The 19,536-nt window shown below is 40.0% G+C and overlaps 1 protein-coding gene across 1 annotated transcript in view; it reads left to right on the top strand.

Annotated features, from left to right (window-relative positions):
• Nucleotides 1-19,536, top strand: part of LOC117299086 (synaptojanin-1-like) — a 33,760-nt gene that overhangs the window by 8,111 nt on the left and 6,113 nt on the right. Inside the window, exons 6-18 of the mRNA XM_033782507.1 lie at nucleotides 183-279; nucleotides 1,278-1,444; nucleotides 3,221-3,302; nucleotides 4,811-4,963; nucleotides 6,890-7,055; nucleotides 8,699-8,887; nucleotides 11,201-11,303; nucleotides 12,284-12,424; nucleotides 13,521-13,713; nucleotides 14,978-15,136; nucleotides 15,932-16,173; nucleotides 18,049-18,267; nucleotides 18,991-19,069. Coding sequence (XP_033638398.1) covers nucleotides 183-279; nucleotides 1,278-1,444; nucleotides 3,221-3,302; nucleotides 4,811-4,963; nucleotides 6,890-7,055; nucleotides 8,699-8,887; nucleotides 11,201-11,303; nucleotides 12,284-12,424; nucleotides 13,521-13,713; nucleotides 14,978-15,136; nucleotides 15,932-16,173; nucleotides 18,049-18,267; nucleotides 18,991-19,069 — 1,990 coding nt within the window. The remainder of the gene's footprint in view (nucleotides 1-182; nucleotides 280-1,277; nucleotides 1,445-3,220; nucleotides 3,303-4,810; nucleotides 4,964-6,889; nucleotides 7,056-8,698; nucleotides 8,888-11,200; nucleotides 11,304-12,283; nucleotides 12,425-13,520; nucleotides 13,714-14,977; nucleotides 15,137-15,931; nucleotides 16,174-18,048; nucleotides 18,268-18,990; nucleotides 19,070-19,536) is intronic.

Here is a 19,536-nt window from a genome sequence, read left to right as displayed (position 1 = left end):
AAAGTGTAGATTCATTACGAGAGTGTAGATTCAAAAAAAAAATCTACACTTACGTCAATAGAGTGACGTCACAGAAATATTTTTTCATTTGTTATAATTTGCATGGTCTTTTATGAGACATAGCATGGAAATCAGAATTCCGTTATTGACAATGTGTATATTCTTTTTACTACATAATGCAGGCATATGTCCATGATAAAGACTCAGTATGGAGACCAAGCTATCGTCAACCTCCTGGGAAGCAAAGAAGGGGAAGATCTTTTGAGCAAGGCTTTCCAGGTATACTGACTGACATACAATTACATGTAGAGTGTCATGGCCGAGTGGTTAAGAGCATCGAATTTAAGTTCAGGTGCTAAATCACCTGAATGGGGGGTTTGAATCGTGGTCGTGAGACTTGTGTCCTTGAGCAAGATACTTTACTTTGATTGCTTCTCTTCACCCAGGGGTATAAATGGGTAATGTACCTGCGAGGGTAAAGGTTGATATTGTGAATGAAACAGCCTTTGGAGCAATGTAAGCGGTTGCCCAGGGGAGTTGAGAAACGATAAAGGGGATGTTTTTGGCCCTATAACCAGGGCACTTATACGTAAAGCGCATTGATACGGCTATTGTGAATTTATGCGCTATAACAAAAATTTTTTTTCTACTTCAATGGTCAATATTTTTATTTCATTGCTTCGCTCATCTGCATGAAAAAAAGTTTGCTGTTGCAATGTTTTCTGTCAAGCAGATTTTAGATGCATTGCACATGACATCATTGACCACCATCTTCGATGAAATTTACACGCATGCAAGGCTATCATTGGCTGATAGTTGTTAGCAGTGCGCACAGGCGTAAACTTTTTGCTTTGTGAAATAATCCATGGGAGCGTTTGATTAGCTTCCCCATGTCGACCCTGCGGTGCTCACTCGGGTGAGCCCCTGACAAGAGCTAATCGAACAATGACTCATCCACTGTGGTGATGTCATGCTCCTCGGGCCAGCCCCAAGCGACTCATCCCACAAGCAGGGCACTTGGGGCTGACCCGAGTGAGCCCCTGGAATTACGTCAAAGCTATTCGAATGTACCGTAGGCAGACCGAGGTCGACCCAGGGAAGCTAATCGAACGCACCCATAATCTTATCTCCTTGTAAGAACATGTAATAAATGTTTATTTTATCATGCATCATTTTGCGCTACTTGGGCTTCGGCTGGAACAGTGTGTATTTAGTGTTATCATTCAGGCAAATATATGTTAATAATCTCTCTTCTTTGTTTGTTTCCGCCTCCTCAGAACCACCACAAGAATTCCCCGCATTCCCAAGACATTCCCCACATCCTCTTTGACTATCACCAGATGTCTCGCCAGAAGGATTACCTCAGGGTGCTACAGTCCAAGATACAGAAGTTCCTGGTCGCCTTCGAGTTCTTCCACCTTGATGAGGGGGACAAGATTAAGAAGTGAGTACAAACAGACTGTTCTCCGGATCTAGACAAAGATTCTCAACGTTCTAATAGAGCCAAACGAGAAGAGAAGATGATGAAGACATTTCAGTTTTAGATCTGGGAGGAAAACACAGATAGTTATTCCAGGGAACACCCACAAAGTCGGGTAGGGACTGGAAACCCAATTCATATAGTGCCCCCCGGTGGGATTCGAACGGAGGTACCAGAGGTGGAAGGAGAAGGAAGACGACACCACACCAACCTGACCGCTGTTAGTGGGGTGTCATGTTCAAACTCAAGATCTGGTGTTTCTGTTCAGAACCCCGACTTGACTCCCACCAGGGGCACTATGAGGACTAGGTTTTCAGTCCTACCTCACTGCACAGGTTTCTCTGGTATACATGTACGTGTAGTTCTCTTGTGTTCTCCTTCCACACTTAAAGCGGAAACTGTCGCCCTAGTCTTCTCTCCGTGGGGTTAAAATAACATAATAATATGTATTTTGGCAAACACATTTACAAGCAAATGTACACATATTAAAAATATTTAAGGCAACAGAGTAAAACAACAGTAGGGTGCCCAGGAGAGCATAAAAGAATTGGCTAAGTTATTGGCTAGTACAGTGATAAGGTAATGAAATCTGCTATTACCAAGACTGAACAAGTTAGTTTTGAAGCTTGAGAGAGTGTCTAATAGGCAGGGAGGAGATTTATCTGAATTCAGACTCATGGCTGCCTAGTGAAGAAAATCAGATGGTAATTTGTCCGCATACCCTGCTGTTTGGTCTACTTCTCTAGTGCTGCGGACACTATGGTAATCTTTAGACTATCTGCCAATCACCAAGAGAGGGCGCTTTTCACCAGGTAATGTCAACAACTTAGGAATAGGAGAAGCATGAGTGACGGTCACTGACAGCAAATACCTTGTGTTTTGCGTGTTTTTGATTTTGTATTTTAGATTTAGCCAAACTGTATTTTGTTTTTCATAACACATTGCCAGCATAAACCAAACTGTTCTGGAACAGGACGTACTGGACACGAGTTCCCCAAGGATAACAAGCGGTGTGCATGAGTTTTGGGAGTGTTTCTTTTAGGGCAATTAGCGAAAATCCAAAATGCTGACCTACCATGCAATTGAGAAGAAATCTGAAGTTTAGTTGTATGACAATGTATCTGATTTAATTTTCAAGAGGCTGAGAGACTTCTGAATATTGTTTGAGTATTTTTGAATTTTTAGCATTTACCATTGTTTGCTATAGGAGTTGTGCACCCTTACCTGGTAGGTCTGCTGCCCTCTAGTGGCAGAGCTTTCAAAAAGTCTCCCATTCCCAAAAGATCATCTGAATCTATAACTCCATCATCTCATCATATCGTAGAATTTTGTATCCAAGTTTCAGACTTTTTTTTGTTAGCAATGACTCACCCCCTGAATAGTCTCCCAAAGTGTGTTTAGAGTGAGGGATGTTTAGGAGCATGGTGTTTGTAGAGTGTAGCCATCGATCTTGTAGAAACACTTTAGCTGTCATAAGTCTCGGATGTATCTAGGAGATGTGCCATGTATTGAATATGATAGATAAGGAGTAGAACCTTGAAATGGGTTGTGTTCACGAACCGGGAGCCCAGGAGTTTCTTGTAAGATTTGATGTGTGACATGTGTCGAGTACATGTGACCAGTCTTGCAGCCGAGTTTTGCAGACGTTTAAAGCGATTCTGTTTGCCAGAAGCTTGATAAGTAATGAGTTAGTGGTTGAAAAACTAATGTTTGTATGCTATGTGGTAATCTCTTATACAGTGTGCAGACTGGAACGATGCGAACAAACTGCCTGGACTGTTTGGATAGGACCAATGCTGTCCAAGCATTCTTTGGACTTCTGGTAAGATTTTCATTTGATTTAGTGGAAGTGTCGTGGCCGAGCAGTTAAGAGCACCGAATTCAAACTCTGGTGTTTCTGATCAGCAGAGTGTGGGTTCGAATCCCCAGCCGTGACACTTGTGTCCTTAATCAAGATACTTCACCGTTGCTTCGTCCTTCGGATGGGACGTTAAGCCATTGGTCCCATGTGTTTCGTGTATGTAACTCATGTAAAATAACCCAGTGCACTTATCGAAAAGAGAAGGGGTTCACCCCGGTGTTCCTGGTCCGATCGGCAGCAAATTGCGCCACAGCACCTTGTAAAACTTTACATGGTGCTATCAGAATTAGGTCTCACAATTCAAACGTAGTCCCACATCTTGCAGGAAATAATGTATGTTACAGCGCCAGAAGCGTCACTGAGTGACGGACATGTGCGCTATATAAGAAGCCACAATTATTATTATTATTATTATTATCGACTCACTGCCTCTTTAACTGGATTGACGTGTACACAAGAATGAACATCTTGAATACATTTAGGATGTCTTGGCCAAGTGGTTAAGAACATCAAACTCAAATTCTGATGGTTAAAGACAGTGGACACTATTGGTAATTGTCAAATACTAGCCTTCACAGTTGGTGTATCTCAACATATGCATAAAATAACAAACCTGTGAAAATTTGAGCTCAATGGGTCATCGAACTTGCGAGAAAATAATGAAAGAAAGAAACACCCTTGTCACACGAAGTTGTGTGCGTTTAGATGGTTGATTTCGATTTCGAGACATCAAGTTCTAAACCTGAGGTCTCGAAATCAAACTCGTGGAAAATTACCTCTTTCTCGAAAACTGTGGCACTTCAGAGGGAGCCGTTTCTCACAATGTTTTTTACCGTGAACCTCTCCCCATTACTCGTCCCCTAGAAAGGTTTTTTGCTAATAAATATTTTAAGTAATTACATGTACCAATAGTGTCCACCGCCTTTAAAGCCTGGTTTATACTTCCTGGAAATGCGAATGCGATACGAATGTTGAGGTCACAAATTCGCAAACTAATAATCCGTGGAGTTGAGTTGTGCTCAACTCTCTTGCGAATATTGCTGTGAAAACAGAGTTGTAAAGTAGAATTCACGTCAAATTCACGTCGCATTTGCAGGAAGTATGAACCGGGCTTGATTCATCTGAGTGTGGGTTCGAATTCTGGTCGTGACACTTAATAATCTTGAGCAAGATACATGTACGTAACTAAAAATGCTTGATACTGTGTATGAAAAAGCCACTAGCACCATATGGCAGCTCGGGGCTGTATACTCAGAGAAAGATGAGAGGAATGTTATTTGCCCAATGACCAGGGCACTAATGTAAACCCATTGAGACGTTATTTTAAAATGCGCTAGATCAGATCTGGTTATTGTTATTATTAATAGTATGATTCTTAATTTTGTTTTGTGGCGTACAAAAAGTACCAAACATCTTTAAAAGTAGAGCCCCCTCTTTAACTTGATTATCTGATGTGATGTTTCATATAGATGATTCCGAAGCAGCTCGCGGCTTTTGGTCTAGGTAACAAGCCCCAGATGCTGTCTCGATTCGAGGAGGTCTACAGGACCATCTGGGCACTGAATGGGGATCACGTCAGTCGAATCTATGCTGGTACTGGAGCACTAGAGGGCAGGACAAGGGTAGGTGTTTATTACTTAAAGACACTGGACACTATTGGTAATTGTCAGAGACCAATTTGTACTTGGTGTATCTCAACATAAGCATAAACCTATGAAAATTTGAGCTCAATCGGTCATCAAAGTTGGGAGATAATAATGAAAGAAAAAACACCCTTGTGACACGGAGTTGTGTGCTTTCGGGTGCTTGATTTCGAGACCTCAAATTCTAAATAATATGAGGTCTTAAAATCAAATTCGGTGAAAATTACTTCTTTCTCGAAAACTACGTCACTTCAGAGGGTGCTGTTTCTCATGCTGTTTTATACTATCGACCTCTCCGCATTACTCGTTACCAAGTAAGGTTTTGTGCTAAAAATTATTTTGAGTAATTACCAACAGTGTCCACTGCCTTTAAAGGGTTCGGTACCTTTGCTGATCATGTTTTATGGCCATGAAAATACTCACTGTGATTGAAGATGTGTGTTACTCATAGAAGTTCCAGCTTCATTAGTCGTCAAGGTTTTGAGAAAAAAATTAAAATCACAGAGCGATGTTTTCAGGATAGCCGCGTTTAGCAGGTGTTATTGGAAAGATATAAAGCACTCTTATTTGTGGAGTCAACTCCAAAAAGTGGTCGACCGTATTAGTTCGCAAAGTCATGAAAGTAAAAAGAAAACCACACGTTTTTGAAGCATAATATTGTGTTGCTCATTATACGCCTCTCATTCATGCATGACTTCACAATTCTAACCCAGAACAAGGCCATCGGCACAGCCATAGCAACTAGGATCAAGTGGCTGGTACTGGTGGTGAAGGAGACTTGACTCAAGCCAACGACTTATAATACCGACACCCCCTTGCCTGCTGATGAGTTTGCCCACCCCACGCGCGCACCACGTCTAGACGTGTGCCTTACAGTGCTTGCACTGTGATGTAACAGAGTATAATGAATATTTTACCGGCGGGGCAGCGCTTCCACGCTCTCTTTGGTTTTGTACATCTCCCCATTTGGGGAGATTTCCAGTAACATTGTGCAGAGTAAGAAACGACCTTGTCAAGTCCCATTCTCCGGACCACATTTTGACGGCGAGCGCGCACTGTACTGTATGCTACGGTTTGTTTGATAGTAAGTTGTCGCGATATGCTTAGGGACCTCTCACACGAGAATGGGACTTGAATCAAGTCTAGTTGTGAAGTGACGTGCCCCGATGGCCTAATTTTGGGTTAGAATAGTGATGTCATGCATGAATATTAAGAGAGGCGTATATTCTACTTTTAAAACATCTTTCTAACCATATGCCTTTCATAACAACTGGTTACAGATGCTCTTCATAGACCAACTCGCCGGATCCCTTCAAGGGCATGTTGTAGCCCTTAGTTTCTTCGGTATTTAAATCAGCGAGTTATTTCTTTTGAGCATTACCGGGTGTGTGTTCAACCATGAAGGCGATGTAACCTCTGACGTCACTCGAAAACCATAACATGATTGGCTCGCATGCGGCCGGGCAAAACCTTTGTGTACGCAATCTTACCATGACTACCGTCTTTTGGCCTGGAGAAATATGACGTATACCATCATACAGTGTTTTGTTAACAGAGGGCGGTTTGAATGTAAACATAGGTCACATCGTCTATATAGGCTGGCTAAACCTTCACTCTTTCTCTTGGTTTACAATGTACACCTAGCAGCAGCCAACAGCATTAGTCGTAGTTTAATGAGTACATGTAAACCCAGCCCAAAGTTACTGCCGTGTTTCCTTTTGGCAGTAGTATACAGCTACGTGTAACACTGGCCTAGTTTAATTACTTTAAGAACGGCACACAAAACTGGTGATCCCGACGTGATGTAACGAATCTATTCAACATTTAAAAGAGGCAAGTTTTCATTCGCTAAATATTTGCTTTTCATTTAGTTTAATAGTTTTCATTCTCTTTGTTTTCTTGTAGGCCGGGAAGCTGCGTGACGGAGCACGATCTGTAACTCGCACCATTCAGAATAATTTCTTCGACGGCAGCAAGCAGGAAGCCATCGACATCATGTTGCTAGGCAACTCCCTCGTTGGCGAACTCGCAGACAAAGCAGGGGCACTTTTACCAAAGAGTCATTTACATGGTGAGGGGACAAAAAATCACAGATGCATGTCGGATACTCTTTGAGAAAATTGTATTAGTGAATCTGTTCAGATTCTCAAACATACGTGTAAATCACTGCTAAATATAATAATAATACTGAGGTCCTAAATTGTAGTGCTTTATCTTACCCGACAAATTCATCAAAGCGCTCAGTACTTTTTCCTGCAAGGTATACCCAAGCCTACGTCCATATGGACTGTAAAAGGGGTAACCCTGTTTCAGCCATAGGAGTAGGTGGCAACGGCCTCTGGACAAAAATAATTGTAGCCCACACCTTGAAGTGGCCTTCAGGCCTTGTGTGTCTGGCGACTTGCGTTAAAAAAAAAAAAAAAAAAAAAAAAAAGGCCTACATGTATTCCTTTACATAGCACCATTGAATGGTTTACAAGGTGCTGTGGCGCAATATGCTGCCAAATCAAACCAGAATTCATTGCAAGGTAGACTGAATCCTGTTTGTACACAATATTTAGCTATTCATGATTACTACTGTGCTTGGGAGGCGTGAGCAATATACATGTACATTATTTTACCATAATTCATTGTCCTTCAGATGTGACATTGAGCCATGGGTCCCATGTACGTACTAGGATTGGTAGTGCAAAGGACCCAGCTGTCGATTTCACCAAACTCTTTCTAACTTAGTATTAATCTTAGGACTTATAACGAGTCCCAGCTCTGCACTGTAGCATGCAAACCTTAAGATTAATCCTAAGTTAGGACGAGTAATAACTAAAGATAGGATTAATCCTAGCGTTTCATGAAATCTGTTGCAGAACACTTCTCCTGTAAGAGCAGTGGTTAACACTGGTGTTCATTGTTCACATACAGTAGCTATGCAACGTTGTTCTGTTGTTGACCGATTTGCCTCAAGCTTATGAGCTACAGGGACGGTGATTTACTCCACTGATGAGGCACCCTTAAGTTTAATTTTTTGAAATATTTGTTTTATTATGAGATATTGCCTAACTGCACAAGACCGTTTGATGGCCTATTAAAGGTTAGGGCTAACACTTAACTCAGTAATAGGCTGTTGACCCAAATCAGTTACACACCTGCCAACCTGCACGCATTTTGCGTACCATGTACGCATTTTCACCTCTGAGTACGGTGGTACGAGATATTATGCGGAAAATACGCAAAAAAGCTAAATCCATATCGCGGTGTTTTACAACTGCAGCATGAACGGACAATTTTGTTCTCAATTTATTCAACTGTTATTTGTTCGACGTGCATTGGGCGATCTGGTTTATGCCGCTGCGCTAATGTGGTACTCAAAAGAAAAAATTTACAAGGTTGGCAGGTCTGCAATTGCCATTAGGTGTCGTTACCAGCTACTCCCAGGGCTGCAACAGGATTACCTCTTTCACAGTCCGTAAGGATGTAGGCATGGGTATCATCCACTAGGGGCCTGGCTGATAAAATGCATTTCCTACCCATTTTTTGGCAAAGCACTCATGATTAAGTGATTTGCTCAAGTGTCATGACTATATAATTCGAACCCATACTCTGACTCTGACATGTCTGACAACAACACGCCACATACATTTAATAATACTAATAATACCAAGCAGGTTTCCATATTTTTGCCGTTTTCAAATCTGTTCATTTATTTCTTTCCCGTAGCCTCTCCCAGTATTCTCCGTGCAGTGTGTGAGCGTGAAGATGACATTACCGACTCTGTGAGTCTGCGAGTATGTGTCGGTACGTGGAACGTCAACGGAGGGCGCCATTTCAGGAGTATCGCGTACAAGAATCAGTCTATGACAGACTGGCTGTTGGATAACCCAGAGGTGGTACAGACTACCAGGCAAGGTGAGTTGGTTACAAGGTCATGTGCACTCACTACGTTGGCCAAACAGTCTACTCACCTTGTGTTATGTAACGCATGTAAAAGAACCCAGTGCCTTTAAAGGCAGTGTACACTATTGGTAATTGTCAAAGACTAGGCTTCACAGTTGGTGTATCTCAACATATGCATAAAATAACAAATCTGTGAAAATTTGAGCTCAATCGGTCATCGAACTTGCGAGATAATAATGAAAAAAAAAAACACCCTTGTCACACGAAGTTGTCTGCGTGTAGATGGTTGATTTCGAGACCTCAAGTTCTAAATCTGAGGTCTCAAAATCAAATTCGTGAAAAATTACTTCTTTCTCGAAAACTATGGCACTTCAGTTTCTCACAATGTTTTATACCATCAACCTCTCCCCATTACTCGACACCAAGAAAGGTTTTATGCTTATAATTATTTTGAGTAATCACCAATAGTGTCCACTGCCTTTCAGAAGGGGTTTGCCCCGGTGTTACTGGTCCGATCGGCAGCAAATTGCTCCAAAGCACTTTCAAACATTACATGGTGCTATCTAAGGATTAGGTTTCATAATTCAAAAATGTATTCCCACATCTTGCAGGAAATACTTGTTGTTACAGCGCCAGGAGCGTCACTGAGTGACGGACATGTGCGCTATATAAGAAGCCACAATTATGATTACATCCTGACTCTTAAAGATGCCTTGGATCGAGCGAGTTGGTCTGTGAAAAGTGTTTTGTTAAGAAATGCATATATGGTTAGAAAGATGTTATAAAAAGAAAACATAGGCCCCCTAATGATCCACACAAATAGATTATCTTCCTTATAATAAGATCTACATTACAAGACGTCACTCAATTCTTGCCTGTTTACATTTCCAAGAAGAGACTGAAAACCAATTTGTACTCAAAAGCATTTTTTATGTAATAGATTCTTTGTCAATGTGCCTTTAAAGGCACTGGACACTTTTGGTAATTGTCAAAGACCAGTCTTCTCACTTGGTGTATCTCAACATGTTTGCATAACATTGGTCATCGAAGTTGCGAGAGAATATTGGAAGAAAAAACATCCTTGTCGAAAACACCCTTGTCGCACAAGTTGTGGCTTTTAGATGCTTGTTTTTGACACCTCAATATCTTATTCTGAGGTCTCAAAATCAAATTAAAATATTTATTGGAAAATTACTTCTTTCTCTTACGTGACTTCAGAGGGAGCCGTTTCTCACAATTTTTTAACTTATCAACAGCTCTCCATTGCTCATTACCAATTAAGTTTTTTATGCTAACAATTATTTTGAATGTTTCCAATAGTGTCCAGTGCCTTTAAATATCTATGGATACCGGCGCTATATAAGAAATTTTGATTGATTGATTGACTGTTAACAAGATCTGACTGAACGGCGCCATAATCGATGACCGTTGAAAATGTTGCCATTTAAATATTATGATTAATTGATTGATTGATTGACAGTTTAGGTACTGCATCTTCTGGACCAGGGGGAGACTCACATAAATAAGTCAATAATTGTTCAGTTAACGTAGGCCCCACAACCTCACTATCCCCTGTGCTTTATCCTACTGATACAGTGTTCAGTGAGCACACACTCCCCACACACTAGTCCAAGGCTCCAGAGCAGGATCCAGTTTTACCATACATCATCAAGCTCAATTTCCCGCCTCTATTTCCCGCCTTCATGCATCTCCAAGCTATTCTGCATCTACAGTAATTAAGCAGCATGCAGCATCAGTGTCCAGCCTTCTCCAGAAGACGATCAGAGGATACTGATCAAAGCGTCGAGTTTAAACCAACAGTTCTTTTCAGAACCACCCCAACTCATTGAGAGATATTCATAACATGGTGTTACTGCACACTTTTCCATATCGTATTCCCACCAAGCAAAGTTTCAAATCCTACTTTTTAGGGTCCTTCAATTTCTTCACATTTTGTGAGGATTATTGTTAACCTTTCTGCAACCACATCATGGGGTGTTGTGGCCGAGCGGATAAGAGCACCGAACTCAAGCTCTGGTGATTCTGTTCAGCAGAGTGTGGGTTTGAATCCCGGTCGTGACACTTAACTATATTTGCTTCTCAAGTGGGTACCTGTGAGGACAGAGGTGGTTGTTGTGATTGATTTAGCGCATATTAATGTTGCACAGGCTGCATACTCCCCACCAGGGAGTTGAGATGGTTTAAGGAGTGATTTAAGGCCCAGTGACCAGGGGTTAATAATGCAAAGCGCTTTGGGCAACCTCCAGGTGTGGAAAGCGCTATATAAAAAGGGTGATTTTAATAATTATTATTATTGTATTGCAGGATGCTCTGAAGAAGGAGTCGACTTCAAGCAGCCAGTGGACGTTTACGCCATCGGGTTTGAGGAAATGGTGGACCTCAATGCTGGCAATATCATCAGCACAAAGTAAGGCAAGACGTCATAGAATAACCTGTTTTAATTTCTGATTAGAACTTAGAGGGAAATCAGTCGAGAGCAAGGTGCAAGCATCATATTGTATTTTGCCGGGTAACCCATTTCAATGTTAAAGACACTGGACACCTTTGTAAATGTCAAAGACCAGTCTTCTCACTTGTTGTATCTCAACATATGCTTAAAGTTATAAATATTATTATTGTTATTTATTCGGCCAAGATACAAGACATTGACGTTGACAAACCTGTGAAAATTTGAGCTCAGTTGGGCGTTGATGTTGCGAGATAATAATGAAAGAAAAAACACCCTCGTCACACAAAGTTGTGTGCTTTCAGATGCTTGGTTTCGAAACCTCCAAATCTAATTATGAGGTCTCAAAATCGAATTTTAGGAAAATTAGTTTGTTTTTCTCAAAAACTATGTTTACTTCAGAGCGAGCAGTTTATCACAATGTTTTATACTATAAACAACTCTCCATTACTCATTTCCAAGTAAGGTTTTAAGCTAATAAGTTTTAAAGTAAATTATGCTGTTGCGAATAGTCATGAGCATTACAATTTGATCACTGAACGGGTAGTTGGCACTATCTTTGTAGTAGTTGCGACTATTTTAGTAGTAGTATTGCCAGCATGATTAACTGAGTAGTTGAAGACTGTAGTCGCGACACGACTAAGCAATCAATAGTTGCGACTACGACACTATAGTCGCACTAGTCCCCCAGGCTTAATCGTTACTGTTCTGATGAAGGGTTGGGATTAACGTTACAACCTCTTTTCCTCAGACACTTTCAAGACAAATGTGCCACCAGTCTGTCCGACCTAGTTCCTCCTACCAGTAGCGCAAGCATAGGGCTATATATCTCAGTTGGTAGAGCGCCAGCATCTCTATCCAGGGGTCGTCTGTTCAAATCCCACTCGATCCATATTAAATGTTCCTTTGTTCAACCCCAAATTATTCTGTTTTCGTATCAGTGCTAATAACCTGAAGCAATGGAGTATGGAGCTACAGAAAACTCTATCCAGGGATCATAAGTACATTCTGCTGACATGTGAACAACTCGTAGGCGTGTGTCTGTATATCTTCATACGGCCACACCATGCTCCATACATCAGGTAAGAATCTAAATCTTGATGAAGTGTGTGAATCACCGACAAACTCGACTCAGTATTGTAACTCCCTGTTGTCTGGAATCACCAAATCAAATCTCAAACGCCTCACAAGTATTCAATACAAAGCTGCAAAACTTGTTCTCACTGTCAACTGTTGGAGAGCTCATAAATCTCCCTCCCCCGCTAAACTACACTGGCTTCCCATGGAGAAGCGCATCCAATTCCAATCCAATTCAAAAGTCTTCTATGTGTTCACCGTCCAGGACTCTGTTCTTCTTCCGATAAAACTCAGCTTAACACTCATGAATCTAGATTAACTTATGGCGAACACGCCTTCTGACACTCTGCTGCTGAACTTTTGAACACTCTCCCAATTAATGTCCGTAAATCGTCTTGTGTTGTTACTTTTAGGAAAAAACTTAAAACGTATCTCTTTCCTAAGTAGTAGATTAATGATTTGTTTCCTGCAAGTTTTAGTTTATCCTTTTCTTTGTTATGCGCTTTGATCAAGTTTTGGAAAAGCGCATTAAAAATACCTTTTATTATTATTTTTTATTATTACTAATATGGATGGTAGCATTTTAAGCCATCCCGCCCAAGGGATCAAAACTCAATTAATAAAACATAAAAAAAGAACGTTTCTTCTTGAACATAGTAGCTAGATACAACTGGGTGTTTTATTTAAACACAACTCAAATTTGAAAATACACTTGTGAACAGAAAACCATAATTCACCGTTGACTCGGTGGCTAGTCTTAGCGAGGTGCACTTTAATCACCTTGACCTGTGAGACGTTGAACCATAGAATTAAAGACACTGAACACTTTTGGTAATTGTCAAAGACCAGTCTTCTCACTTGGTGTGTCTCCAAAAATGCACAAAATAACAAACTTGTGAAAATTTGAACTCAATTGGTCGTCAAAGTTGTGAGATAAGAATGGAAGAAAAAACACCTTTGTCACACGAAGTTGTGTGCTTTCAGATGCTACCAAACACTGATACACATTTTTACAAACATATTGTAACATTTGTACTTTCTTGAGAGAGGCAGCGTAAAAACAATTGACATAAAATGTCTTGATTTGTTCCAATTTTCAAGGGATGTTGGTTTGGAGACTGTCAAGACAGGCATGAAGGGAGCAGCGGGTAACAAGGGAGCTGTAGCCATCAGGTTCCTCTTCCACTCCACATCCATGTGTTTTATCTGCGGACATTTTGCAGCCGGCCAGTCTCAGGTCAAAGATCGCAACGACGACTACGCAGAGATCTCACGCAAAATCATGTTCCCCATGGTAAGTTGTTGAACACCCGTTTCAGACTGGTGCTCTAGAGTCATGCCCAACCAAATTCTGAATTAAAGGCAGTGGACACTATTGGTAATTACTCAAAATAATTTTGGGCATAAAACCTTTCTTGGTGACAAGTAATGGGGAGTGGTTGACGGTATAAAATATTGTGAGAAACGGCTCCCTCTGAAGTGCCATAGTTTTCGAGAAAGAAGTAACTTTCCAAGAATTTGATTTTGAGCAGTGTCCACTGCCTTTAAGTACATGGAGAATTCTATTTCTGAAACAGTTACACAATGTAGAAGCAACAGGATGCGCTTAAAGATCGACTGTTGCAGTTGTTAAGAATGACTTTTGAGCGCCTTGGTTTCAGACGTCGATCTTGTTATGAGCTGAGCCAATGTTAATGTTTTGATAAGTTCGCCTGTCTCAAACCACAATTTATTTGGGTCGACCCAGAGTCGCTCCTAATCTATTTGGTTCAGCATAACTCTGATGTGTTAGGAACGATTAGCCTTCGAAATGTAAAGCGATCAAGCAAAATGAATCGTTTGTCGACCCCGGTAAACTTTTTTGTTTTTTTTTATACATTTGAAAAGAGCATAATCTATGCTTTATTAAGGGAATCAATGTGTGGTGAAGAGGTTTTCAACTAGTGGTTTAATCCCAACGAGGCCTGGTCCCTTGATAATTTTACCAGGCCTCGGCGGGTTTAAACCACTAGTTGAAAACCGATTCAACACACTTTGATTCCCATTCATAAATACCTTTTCGGTCAAAAAACATCAACAGTTTTGGTCAAAAAGTAAAATAAATGCAAAAATTATAGTTGTTCAATGATTTCTTTCAACACAACACAACACACCTCCAGCTATGAAATGGTAAGGCCCTCCGCCGCCCTCGGGTAAACAACTCCTTATAAGGAGGCACAACTGTCCCGGTCGGGACAGGTGTTTAATCACCATATTGATGCTACATTTGTTCTTAATGTTATGAACGTAGAAACAATAAATGAGAGAGAATGACACTAGGAAAAAGGGGGTTGAAAGTCAAATTGGTTTTTTTTAATACAATGGAACTTTTTGTTCAATGTTTATTTTAAAACCCCTTTGTAATACATGTATAAGTTATATTTTAGAATTTAAATGTTTACACAACTTTTTTTTTAAATGTTTTGGTTTGTTTTCTCTATAACGAGAAACGATTCATTTAGCTTCATCGCATCACAAATTATTATTTGTCAAATCGTACGTATTTGATTCTCTCCTAGGGACGGACGTTGGCAACTCATGATTACGTGTTCTGGTGCGGTGATTTCAACTACCGCATTGATATGGAGAAGGAACAACTTAAGGAGTTTATAGCTCAGGAAAACTATGAGGCGTTGAAGAGCTCTGATCAGTTACTACAGCAAAAGAAAGAGGGAAATGTAAGCATTGTTCAACTAATTTGTAATTTTATAATTATTTTTAATAATAGTCTTTTGTAGCACTCGGGCGAGTTTGTCTATGAAATGTGTATGGTTAGAAAGATGTTTTAAAAGTAGAAAACAATGATCTATACAATCATACTTCAAATTTGCATGGTTTTCATTTTAATTTTAATGTTAAGATTTGTTATACTCAACACTTCTTTTTTTCTAAAAAGACATGGCAACGGGAGAAAATCTTCAGACTAATTAAAACCTTCCTCATTGTCAAGTGAAGAAAATAACTCTGCTTTGAATAATGAATAAGATAAAAGTCAGCATAACCAGTTTTTGTTGTTGCAAACACCACAAGGATGATTGATCGATTAACCCTGGTAAAGTAAACACCTGTGAATGCCTATGACTTTTTTCACAGAACTCGTGTAAGTACTGGTATACAGTTGCTAACACACTTCACTGTATATGGGTAAATTATTATCCCCGATGCATATTTAACATATATTAAATTGTTTGCAGTACCCGCTACCAAAACATAGGATTTGAACTGCCTCTAGCTACCGGGCAATCTCGGTAGTCTAGTTGGTAAGACACTGCTCTAGAATTGCAATGGTCGTGGGTTCGAATCCCACTCGAGTAATATGACTGTGATTTTTTTTTAGCAGAACTTGGGTTAGTACTGAATATATACAGTGCTAGCACGCATCAGTGTTTTTGTGTAAAAGCCAAAATGAATATACTTTATCCCCAATGCAAATTTAACATCTATTAAGTAAACACCCTTATGATCATTTGCAGACATTTCAAGGTTTCCATGAGGGTGCTATCCAGTTCGCACCAACCTACAAGTATGATCTGTTCTCCGACGACTACGATACGAGCGAAAAGAATCGCAGCCCAGCCTGGACGGATCGGATCCTTTGGAGGCGCCGTAAGCAGCGATTCCGAAAGAGATCAGAAGCTCAAGAGTTGCAGGAGTACTTCGATCCTGGGAGAATATTGCATTATGGGAGGGCAGAACTGAAGGTTTCTGATCACAGGTATTGCTTCATTATTAAAGGCAGTGGACACTATTGGTAATTACTCAAAATAATTTTAAGCATAAAACCTTTCTCGGTAATGAGAAATGGGGAGAGATTGATAGTATAAAACATTGTGAGAAACGGCTGCCTCTGAAGTGTTGTAGTTTTCGAGAGAAAAGTAATTTTCCACGAATTTGATTTCGAGACCTCAGATTTAGAACTTGAGGTCTCAAAATCAAGCATCTAAACGCACACAACTTCGTGTGACAAGGGTGTTTTTTTTACTTTCATTATTATCACGCAAGTTCGAAGACCGATTGAGCTCAAATTTTCACAGGTTTGTTATTTTATGCATATGTTGAGATACACCAACTGTGAAGGCTAGTCTTTGACAATTACCAATAGTGTCCACTGCCTTTAGTAAATTTGATTAATCTAATAGTCACGTCTTCAGTATGGGTTATCCTCATTAACCAGGGACCCAGTCAACTATGGACTCACTCGAGTTTGAAACTGCAGTTTCAAGTCTGCATGAAACAACGGCCCAAATTTTCTAATGGGGCAGACCCATCATGATTTGTACACGTACATGTAGCAGTCCTTTCAATTGTTTTCAAAATATTATCAACAGGGTGTGGTTTCTGGTCCCCAGTCTTGACACTTGTGCCCTTGAACAAGATACTTAACCATAATTGCTTTGTCCTTCCGGTGGGACATTAAAGGCAGTGGACGCTATTGATAATTACTCAAAATAATTATTGGCATAACACCTTAGTGCCATGGTTTTCAAGACAGAAGTAATTTTCCACGAATTTGATTTCAAGACCTCAGGTTTAGAACTTGAGGTCTCAAAATCAACCATCTAAACACACTCAACTTTGTGTGACAAGGGTTATTTTTCTTTCATTATTATCTCGCAACTTCGATGACCGATTGAGCTCAAATTTTCACTGGTTTGTTATTTTATGCATGTTGAGATACACCAACTGTGAAGGCTAGTCTTTGACAGTTACCAATAGTGTCCACTGCCTTTAAGCCATGTACTGGGATTGGTAAAGGATAGACATGTAGGGTTTTTCCTGGTGTGTTAGCAAGCTACAGTGATTGAGTTCACCTTTGAGGTATCCTTGGTTCAGTTACCAGAAGTTTATACTTAGTTTTTAGATATTAGTTTTGCATTTGGGATAACAAAATATAATTTATCTTTACCCTTTCACTAATGTGTATTAACACTGTATACTTTCTTTCCCGAGTTCTGTGAAAAAAAATCCACAGGCAAATTTATAGGATGGGGTTGGAAACCCACAACATTTGCGTTGCTAGAGCAGTTGTCATAAAATAATAATTACAACATTTATAGAGCGCTAAATATGGATGTTTCTGAGAGCTATGCTATAACCAGATTGACAAAACAGATGGGTTTTAAGTTGAGATTTGAAAGTGTCCAATGAAGGAGCTGCTTGAATGTGGATGGGTAGCTTGTTCCAAAGTGTTGGAGCTATGACTGAAAAAGGCCTGATCGCCATAGCGCGTCATGGTGTGGGGTATCGGGGAAAGCGGGAAATGAGCAATTGAAGAAGAGCGAAGGCGTCGGGTACCTGATGAAAGTGAAGAAGAACGAAGGGCTATGAGGTCTTGGAGATATACCAGAGTCAAATTATGAACAGCTTTGTACACAAGAAGAAAGATTTTGAAGTGGATGCGTTGGTGAATTGGATGCCAATGAGGAGAGCGAATGATGGGTGTGTGTTTTGATTTTTTCGTAAGGGTGACTAATCTGGCAGCAGAATTTTGTATTCTTTGTAGAGGAGCGACATGAGTACCATTACAATTGAGCTAGCCCCAGAAATTTATAATTTACAATTAATATTAATATTGGTTTTTTTTTCACAGACCTGTGGTGGCAGTGATCGAGATTGAGATCCTACAAGTCAATGACAAGAAACGTTCCAGCGTTTACCACGATATTGTCTTTGAGCAGGGTCCCCCCGACGGCACCATCATCTTATCGCTCACTTCACCCGGCAGCCATGATACTCATGAGTTTGATGATGAGGCGGTGGATCATGTCTTAGAGTTACTGGCAGTTATTGGAGATGCTATTCTGGTGAGGTAAGTCTTGAAGAATCTCCCAGTCACAAAACCTTGGAAAGAATATATTTTGTTTTCAGTGAGCGAGTGTGTTCACGTTTAATGTCTTGGGCAGTTAAATTGAATGGATGAGCAAATACTTTGCCTGGGGCATTCAGCGACACCAACGATTTGTGCACAATTCAATTTAAGGAACATTAGGCAGTGTATGCACTTCATGTAACCCATGGGATAAAAATACATAGTTTTGTATGAATAAAGTTTTCAGTTAAATTTTTCGTCGTAAAAGAATAAAATAAAAGTAGTCAGCAGACTCCGAAACATCAGTTTGAAAAGTAGTTAAACATCAATGTGATTTTCACTGAAATTTTTTTTTTCCAAACTGTGAACGAGTTAGGTTAGTTCGTGGTTTGTGCGACGATTTGTGTGAATCAGTACATGTGCGTGTACTGTATATTCCCACATGATATTTTTTCTAGGATAGTCTGCTGTCCAATTTTTTGGCCCCATGGAAAAATCAGAGAAATATTGTGATTGACTGCTGTGCGATTATATCAAACCCTGTGCCTGTATTCTACTTGTGAGATATCTTTCTAACTTAATTCATTTAATAACTACTTACAGCCCGATGCGGCAAATCCCAAGGTAATGCGTCTCTGTAATGAAATGGTCTGGTCAAGACTTCAGGATTGTTTGCATTTATTCCTACAGTACTATTACCCATTGTATTGGTTTTTATTGCAGGTTTGTTGAGATGTGTATGTTGGTGACATTCAAGGATGCAGTGAGTGCTCTAACAGCAAGAGAGCTCGAAGGAACCCAGGTACATACAATAATATAATAATATCAAAGTCTTATATAGCCCATGTATCTACCAAACAAGGTGCTCGAGGCGCTGAGTATACAAATTTCCAGAAAGATAGGTTATTGAAGTTATGAATTCTGAGACCCAATTATTTATCACCTTATTAGGGTTTACAAGGTGCTACAGCGCATGTAGCAGCCACAACCGGAAACATATTGATAATTTTTAAGAGAAGTTATGCCTGTTTTACTGAAAGCACCCATGTTTATAGTTGTTCATGGAATGCTACACTGAATCTAAACATCTGAGTAAGTAGCGTTGAGTATAAAAAAGTAACTCATTTGTTCTGTCAAGTATTCCGTGGACAGCTTGTAAAATGAGTACCTTTATTAAAATAGACATAACTAATTTAGGCATGTTAGGTACGATCAATTTCTTTCATATTTTTTTGTCTAATAAACAGGAGAGAGTGCTTGTTGAAAATA

Source organism: Asterias rubens, chromosome 14 (assembly GCF_902459465.1).
Source record: "Asterias rubens chromosome 14, eAstRub1.3, whole genome shotgun sequence".
NCBI lineage: Eukaryota > Metazoa > Echinodermata > Asteroidea > Forcipulatida > Asteriidae > Asterias > Asterias rubens.
This window is presented reverse-complemented; position numbering and strand designations above follow the sequence as displayed.